General features: G+C 45.3%; 1 protein-coding gene across 1 annotated transcript in view; it reads left to right on the forward strand.

Annotated features, from left to right (window-relative positions):
* Positions 1-7,998, forward strand: part of BEND7 (BEN domain containing 7) — a 44,684-nt gene extending 36,686 nt beyond the window's left edge. The window contains exons 8-9 of the mRNA XM_065743757.1: positions 2,056-2,106; positions 7,107-7,998. Of these exons, the coding sequence (XP_065599829.1) occupies positions 2,056-2,106; positions 7,107-7,168 (113 nt within the window). The 3' untranslated portion in view covers positions 7,169-7,998. The remainder of the gene's footprint in view (positions 1-2,055; positions 2,107-7,106) is intronic.
* The last annotated feature ends 388 nt before the right edge of the window (positions 7,999-8,386 follow it).

Consider the following 8,386-nt stretch of genomic DNA (forward strand, 5'->3'; position numbering starts at 1 on the left):
TAACCGCATCTCTAGGGCTACTCCAAGAGTTTGTGCAGGGACTTCCAGTAAAACCTGCCACTTGAGTGCACAGCATGGTTGGCACAGACTGATATGGACAGAGGGATGGTTTTCCAACCATTGCCAGCACTCACATCTTGCTTCCTCTGTTTTCATAGCTTGAGTCCCACGGGGCAATTTACTGTTTTTCCTCTCTTGGATGCTGAGTAACCATGCCATAGAAAGCTGCTTAGTGCAGGTGCTTCTTCATCACACTGCAAGAAGCTGGCCTCAGAATGCCACTGCAGGAGGATGTTTCCTACCTGTTCTTTCTCAGCTGCTCACCTCACCATGCTCATCAATCACTGTTAGTCCAAACCAGATGCAAATGAACGTAGAGACAGCGAATCATGTAACCTCTTAGATGTGGCACTGAGGGACATGGTTTAGTGGGCGTGGTGCTGATGGATTGATGGTTGGACTAGATGATCTCAGTGGTCTTTTCCAACCTTAATGATTCTGTGATTCTCTTCTCATTTATTCAGCTCCATGTTCTTTCCAAAATTAAAGATTTGTGCAGTAAGTAGGACATGAGGTCCCAAGTTGCTATTGGATAGAGAGAGGTTGGCTAGGAATTGGACTAAGCTGCCCAGAGACATCCCTGCATGTATTTATGAGACATACAGATGTGACAATAAGGAACACAGTTTAGTGTTGAGTTTTGGGAGGCCATGTTGATGATTGGACTTGATGATGCTGAAGGGCTTTTCCAACCCAGGTGGTTCTCTGATTCTTTAGTTCAACTAATTTTGTAGAACTGAGTAAAGAGTATAAGTAAAAACTGGCATCTATACAAGTGAGAAAGGATAGCCAGGATAGCAAAAGGAAGGGAACTCGAATGTAGCTCAGCAGCTAGATTGTTTCTTATGATATCCTCCTCATAATGGCAACAACTCAGTATCTTCTTGTGTAGCTCCAATAGAGGTGACCAGAACAGTTAGCTTAGTTTCAAGTGGGAGCTAAACTAAGTTGTTCAGTACATCTATAGCCTTGATCAAAACTTGATGTCTATGAATAATGTGCAGTGAATGGATGTGATGAGATGTATATCCACCACGGTGATAATGTACAATGTCAAGGATTTCTTTATGACTGTAACAAGTTTGCTTAAGTGCTCTTGAATATCTCATTGTGTTTTAGAGGCCTTAAATATCCTGCTGAGTTGTCAAAAGACAAAGGTAATAGGATTTTGAATAGGACTTGTGTACGTTTGACTCCTAACTCTTGGTGGATGCCTGTAATTTACTCTGGGTTCAAACGCACGCTTTGGAGTACTGCAGTCTAACAAGTTACTGCACATCTGCTGAGCCAACTGAGCTGTCTTTATGCATACCTTTGGCCAGTGACAAGTATGAGATGAACAAATTAAGCTTCCAGCCTTCTTTTACCGTGGGCTAAATTAAGTCAAATCTTACATAAGCTATGGATTAAAAGCATGTGTGTATATATGTACTGTAATCACCTGCGTACCTGCGTGGTTCCATGCTTTTGTAAGTATGCTGGGTGACTCCTTGTAGCTTCAAAGACATTCTGCCCTAGAGTATCCATCCCTCTCACAATGAGCTTGCCTGTGGTCACAGGAAGTTTGGCTGCAGAAATGAGAGTACACACGCTTTTCCCTTAGGAATCTGGTGATGGCAGCTGCGGGAAGATCAAGCACCAGCCTTGGGGGCTCCTACTTCGAGGGCTGCTGGGGCTAGCTTAACAAACAGACTGCTGTGATTTTGCGAAATGATTGCAACTCCCCTTATGGCTTGAAACCTTACAATGAGCCAGTGTCACTCCAGCCTGTTCCTGGCACAGCTGCTTATTAATACCAAACTCCCTCTTCTAAGTTAGCATTTTTTATTTTATGACTTTTTTTCTCCAAGCAGTGAGTTTTTAACTGAGCAATAGCAAATGGAAGCTGAGGAAAGGAGATAGAAAATGCAAAATCACTCAACACTGTGGAGCTTTTTAATCGCATTCCTGTATTCAGTAAAAGTAATGAGATTTCTTGTTTATATTTGTAATCAGCAGAGGCAACTGACTATGATGAGAAGCCGGACATTTCTTTACTACAAACAGGTAAATGCATTAAAATTTTTATCAGCTTTCAATGTGTGTGTTTGTTTATTGCACAGCAGTGGTTTTCAATAATCCTGGCGTGCCATATGCAGTCAGTAATTGCACAGAGGAGCCAGCTATCAGAGTTTTCAATACCCTGCATTAAAGAAAACAAAGGCAGCAGAATCTTACAATTTCCCCCTCTATTTTGTATTCTTAAAACCTCAAGGTTCGTGGTAGCAGCTAAGCCAACGAGGCCGGTAAGTTACCATGATTATCCTGAACAGGGACTTCTGCTCACTCCTGATACCTGTGGGAGCTTTTTGAGTTCTTAACAGTGTTATTGGTAGGGACAGACACGGTGATTTCTGTTGAAGCATCCGTTCAGCTGTGTGTGGTATTAGTAATAATATCTTCAGTTTATGGAAGGATTGCAAAGACAATTTTATGGTAGGTAAGTGTTGTTTTATTTTTTCTTAAAGAGCGTTCACGCCACTTCAAAGCCCGACAGTTGTTAAAAGCAGTGGCCATGGGAGTAACTTTTTTTGCGCTGAGGCTGAAATCTGAACCACCCTCTCATTAAGAGTCAGTTCATTAATAGGTGCCCTGGTGGTAGATGAGCTCCCACAACTGATTGGAGGCTGTGTCTAAGGAGATGATCGTTTCCCGGTCCTCTCACCAGGATGCAGCCCAACACTGACAAAGCCAGGGAGAAAGGAGGGATGCTGCAAGAGATGCTGCAGATGCTGCAAGACCTTTAGCAGATGAGTGGGGTCAAGGGTTGCAGTTCGTTATAATCGGGTTCTGAAGGTGTAACAACAGAGGGTGGCTGAAGATCAGCTGCGCCATTTGTGTGACGATCAGAACGTGACTGGCATTGCTCTGCTGAGCACGGGGTGTAGGATCTGGAGTCTCGGGGTGGTTGGGAGAGCAGCAGTGCAGCATCTGCCTCGGCAGGATCGCTTCCTAATCTCTCTTACATAAGGGCTGGAGAAGGAGCTTTCATCCACCAGCACTGCACGCTGAGGCCAGAGCAGCAGCTGCCAGCCGCCCAGCGCGGCCGCTTGAAATCCTGCTGTCAGAGCACGTGCAGTTACTAAGGAATAGGACCAGCGAAGCAGCAGTGAGGACAAGCAGCTATAGTCTGTGCTGGCAGAGACCCAGTGGGGGCTGGGAGCACGCGCTTGCTCTGAGCCGCCGTGCTGCTTTCTTGGCCAGCCACTGAAATATTGCAGGGTGCTATTGCGATCGTAGACGCAGGAAGCTCTAGTTTGAAAGATCTCTTCCAAGTGACATCCTGTTTGTTTCTTTTATCAGGGAGGGAAGCAATTCCATTGAAAGAGAACCCTGATAAAGCTTGCTAGTGCTACGGGCCGTTATCTTTTCATTGCTGGTGTAATCGTGTTAAGGAGCAGTTATCGGATTGCTGTGCTTTTCTTTGGAGGCAGCCTCTGTAGCTACTACTTGCATCTGATGTTATCGATGGGATGAGCGTGATGAGATGGTTGTGGCAGAGAAGATGACTCTCTTTCCACTCTGCTATCAGTGCGATTGCTCGTACACCTTTGAGCATCTGTGCACACACACAGTCCTTGAGCTGCGGTGTCCCTCTGTGTGTATACGTCTCCATACTCTCTGTGGAAGCACGCCTAAATAAACCACGCTGCGATTTGCGTTGGTGGGGGAGGTGATGCTTACAGGCTGCACGCCAAGCATTTGACTCACACCCATTATTATATGTGTGCAAGTGTCTCTTTATAGTACGTATCGATGTAATATCATACTGTTCTTGGAAGCAAGTGACTTAAAGTGATATACAGACAGCCTAATGACAGTAATTACAACGGAGAGCCAAAATACAGATGCTTTCTATCTAGGAGTGTCACATAAGAGGTGAAACGTAACTTTTACAAAGGTCTTTCCCTGTCTTAGTACAGCTGGCTTTATGGAGGATGTTATTGACAGGGCGTTAAAAGAGAGTTTTAATGTGAGGTATTCAAACTGTCTTTTCTGTTTGGCTTGAAAATACTTTGGGGAAGAATTTGTGTGTTTGTGCAGTGGCTGCCCTGATAGCTGACATCTACCAGGAGCTATTATGAGAAAGATCAGGAACAAGGAGTGGTTAATGTGGTGTGGTGGTCGGGTGAAACCACACTGAGTCAGATTGCACAAGGAGAGTCTTGCATGAGGACGGACTGGGGTGCTGAAGCTGTTTGTGGCAGACATCAGATGGTCCTGAATCACAGAACTGTTTGAGTTGGAAGGGACCCTTAAAGTTCATCTAGCTCAGCTCCCCTACAAGCTGGATCAGGTGCTCAGAGCCCTGTCCAGCCTGACCTTGAGTGTCTCCAGGGATGAGGCATCCACCACCGCTCTGGGCAACTCATTCCAGCACCTCACCACCTTTATTTTAGAGAACTTCTTTATACTCAGTCTAAATTTCTCCTCTCTTAGTCTGAATCCATTTCCCCTTATCCTATCACAGCAGACCCTGCTAAAGAGTCTGTCCCCTTGGCCTTCAAGAACTGGACAAATGAAGTGAAAGCATGCAGTGTGAACTGAATCGATGGTATCTATTGGTGCAGGAAAAGAGCAACGAGGCTGTCTTTCATCTGCCTTCTCTGCTCAGTCAACACTGCCCGTGACCCCAGTGACTTTATAAATGGGATCTGGGTACACGTGTGCTATTGATGTTGCAGTTCTTCAACCTACACATTTGCAGATCACAGGCACTTTTTTTGAGTTGAAAGTCTGCTTGCTCTCATCTCTCTTCATACTTGGTAGGGAGAGGACTAAGTTCAGATGAGCTAAGTTTGTATTTGGAAGTGACTCTTCTTTGGCACTGGGAGGACTGCGCTCTGAGTGCACTTAATTTACCTCAGTGCCTAGAGCCAGGTTTGATTGTGCTCCCTCCGGGCCCACAGGTAGCAAAGCCGTGGGCTTTGGGGAAGGGAGGGGTGTGTTGTTTGCAAAGCTGTCCTTTGGAACTTAAAGTCCTTGTAGAAAAGCATAGCTGGTGTATTCTCACAAAACCAGGGAAGGTGTTTGTGCCCAATTATATTTTAGCACTTCAGCGCAAGAATCGTGCTCCCGTTTTAAAATCACTGGAGATGCTAAGAGTGCCTTTGCTTTGAAGGCTGATGATTGAAGGGTGTTTAAAGAAAATTGGAAGAGCTGTGGCAGTTAAACTTGCTGGGAACTTTGGCGGAATAACAGATAAATCTCACGGAAATACCAGAAGAATTTGTCTCTAACAAACCTTCTGCGAGCTCGGGTCTCCCACAGCTCCAGCTTTTGCACACACTGACACAGCTGTTGCTTAAGCTGAAGTCTACGTCCAAACCTGAGCTGAAACAGATCAGACAGCTCCCAGGCTAATGGCTGTGTGTAACTGAAAGACTGATTAGCTTCTCGGTGATGTGGGAACCTGAAAGGTGTGAGATATCTCTTTATCAGACTGGAGACACGGTGGCTTTCAGAATCTGTCTGTATCAGCTGGCATTGCAAAAACAAAGCTCAGCTTATTTTGGTCTGTGATTTACACAAAGCATCTGGATCATATGATAAAAAAAAAATGGCATAACCTTAAGTTGTGCATGTGGAAACAAATTTAAGCCAGCTGCAGCACCCTTTTCATCAATTCTCACCTCAAAAATCACATTTGGAATAGGTATGCAGCCCAGGACCGCGAGCCTTATACCCGTGTTCTGGACTTCAGCTGTGCCGAAGGTTTTGTATGGATTCTCCACACTTGGGTTAATTTCAAGATGAGAAATATTTTTGATATCCCAAAAAGAATCAGAGACAGTAACATCCCAATCCTCAGGTTCAGAGGTGATACGGCTTTGTGAAAAGATGATAACAATCTCTTGGTAAAGAAACCAGTGATAAGAAAATAGCAGCAATCCAATTCTTTGTAGGATGTCTCCTTTTCTCTCAGAATACAATATCAAGAAAATGAAGCTTCAAAAAGACCCCACCTTTTTGAAACCTTAAATATAAATCCTTTATTGTCATATAAATCGTGATCCTTTCAATGCGTGATTGTATGAGCCTTCCCTTTTTCACTGGGTTGTATTTGCCTCGTACGCTGATTGATGTCTGTCTCCTGTTTGCCCTGTGTTCTTAGCACTGCAGTTGTAATTCTTCTGTCCATCTTTCATTGTTCTGTTTAGAAAAAAAAATGAAAAAACCCACCACAACCTTAAAGTGGATTCAGAAAGATGGGTTATAATCATACAGCGCACCTGCTTTTGTTCCCACTGCCATATGCATTCAGACGGCTGTGCTCTGGGTTTGGTTGGTTTTTTTTTTTGTTGTTTTTTGTTTTATTTTCCCAAAGAACATCCCAAAATACGCAGTCTGGGTTGAAGATTCATGTGGTGCTTTCTTTCACTCCTTCAGAAACGTAACTTCAAAGTGGGAAGCATTGCAGTGCAGTTTGCGCCGTGGCCTAATGCAGCACTTGATGTCCAAAGTGGGGTGTGCTGTATTTTCAGTGGAAAAACGGTGCTCACAGATTCAGTATTAAAAGAAACCCATTCAGTTTGTTTTCTTTAGGCAGTTGGGTTCTACTCTAGAAGAAATTCAGCAGTCGCTGTCTACGCGCTCCACAGCAGTTCAGCCCCACTGCAAATTAAAATTAGAACTCAGAGACATTGTTCCTATAACTTGCTTTGCTTTTAAATGAACAGCTGAACTGGTGTGAGAGGGACCTGGGTGTCCTGGTGGATGACAGGCTGGCCATGAGCCAGCAGTGTGCTCTGGTGGCCAAGGCCAATGGGATCCTGGGGTGCATTAAGACGAGCACGGCCAGCAGGTTGAGGGAGGTGATCCTCCCCCTCTGCTCTGCCCTGGTGAGGCCTCACCTGCAGTACTGTGTCCAGTTCTGGGCTCCATGGTGCAAAAAAGACAGGGATCTCCTGGAGAGAGTCCAGCGGAGGGCTCCAAAGATGATTCTGTGTCTTCTTGAAAAAATCATTTTAAGCTAATTGCTTCCAACTCTCCCTTCCTTCCTTCAGGTAACCTGTTCGACACCACAACAGATAGCCTGATAGATGCAAGCCTCGATTTTACTATTTAAGTTTGACATCCCACGTCAGTGGTTTTAGCAGATATGAACCTCCTCTCGTTTAAGTAATGTTGGTGCAAGGTCGGCGTGGGGATGTCGGCATACTGCGACACGTGGACGTCCACACAGTTCTCCCTTCAAGTTTGTGTTGCCTCACGTGTTTTCCCTCTAACTTCAGGTAGCAAAACCGCCAGATTGTTTCACTGTTCTTCATCTTAATTAAAGATGATTTCCCTCTGTATCATGCATTATTTAATTGGTGTGGTATCCACTGTAAGCGAAGTCATTCTCTTGCCTTGTTTTCCCATTGCCTTTGTACCGTTCCACATGGCTGTATGCTCACCAGCACTGTTTCACCTTAAGCTATGCAGAGGTGAATAAACACAGTTGGATGACTCTTCCCCTCCCTTGGGACCGTGGTGTCATCTCTCTCCTCCCCACACCCGAGGGGCTCAATGAGCACTTAAGAGGTGAAGCACTTTGCTCTTGCGTGTATGCAGACCCATTTTTCCCTTCTGGCTGCTGTTTCTCTGTTTAGAGACCTGTGGTACAAATGGCCAGTCATAGATAGCTGTAATTCAAAGGGCACGGTTGGATTTAGGACCTGAAAGAGCAGGATTCGTATCATCGGCGTCCATTTCTGGATGTGTAGCAGGGGAAAGTCGTACCTCAAGCAAGCTGGAGTTCCCCTGCGTGCTCCCAGTGTGATGTCTTGAGCAGTTTGGTAGTGCAGATCACTGGAGGAGACCATCCTCTCCTTCTTTCCCCCCCAGCTTTCCCCACCACCTCAATCTCAAGAGGTACTGCTTTGCTAATTTCCAGGAAGGGAGTCTGCACACTGTGATTTTGTTTGGGGACAATGTTCAGCCATTTGAAAATAACTCCTAGTCTCAGAGTGGCACTCTGTTGGTATCTCAGTAGTCAAGATCACTGAATCGATCGAGAAATTGCACTGCCCTCTTAGATGTGGAAAGTGTTCATCCTTTCAGGGAGGGGCGAAGGTAAAATCACACACAGCCCCCCATGCAAACTGCTGCTTCTGCACCTTTCAACGGCACTAAATTCACTTTAAGAACGTGGGGGAAAAGTCGAGAAGGTCTCACTCTCAACATCTATCGACCAGCAGAGAACTCCAGAGCGTTCCCTGCGACTCGAGGGAGACGTTGCCATGGCCTTCACCATTGCGCTCCGCTTCCCTTGGTGTATTTTACCTGCATCTTTTCTTTCCCC

The sequence above is a fragment of the Cyrtonyx montezumae genome, unplaced genomic scaffold, assembly GCF_038088225.1.
Source record: "Cyrtonyx montezumae isolate F1298 unplaced genomic scaffold, pur_monq_1.0 scaffold_3, whole genome shotgun sequence".
In the NCBI taxonomy this organism is placed as follows: domain Eukaryota; kingdom Metazoa; phylum Chordata; class Aves; order Galliformes; family Odontophoridae; genus Cyrtonyx; species Cyrtonyx montezumae.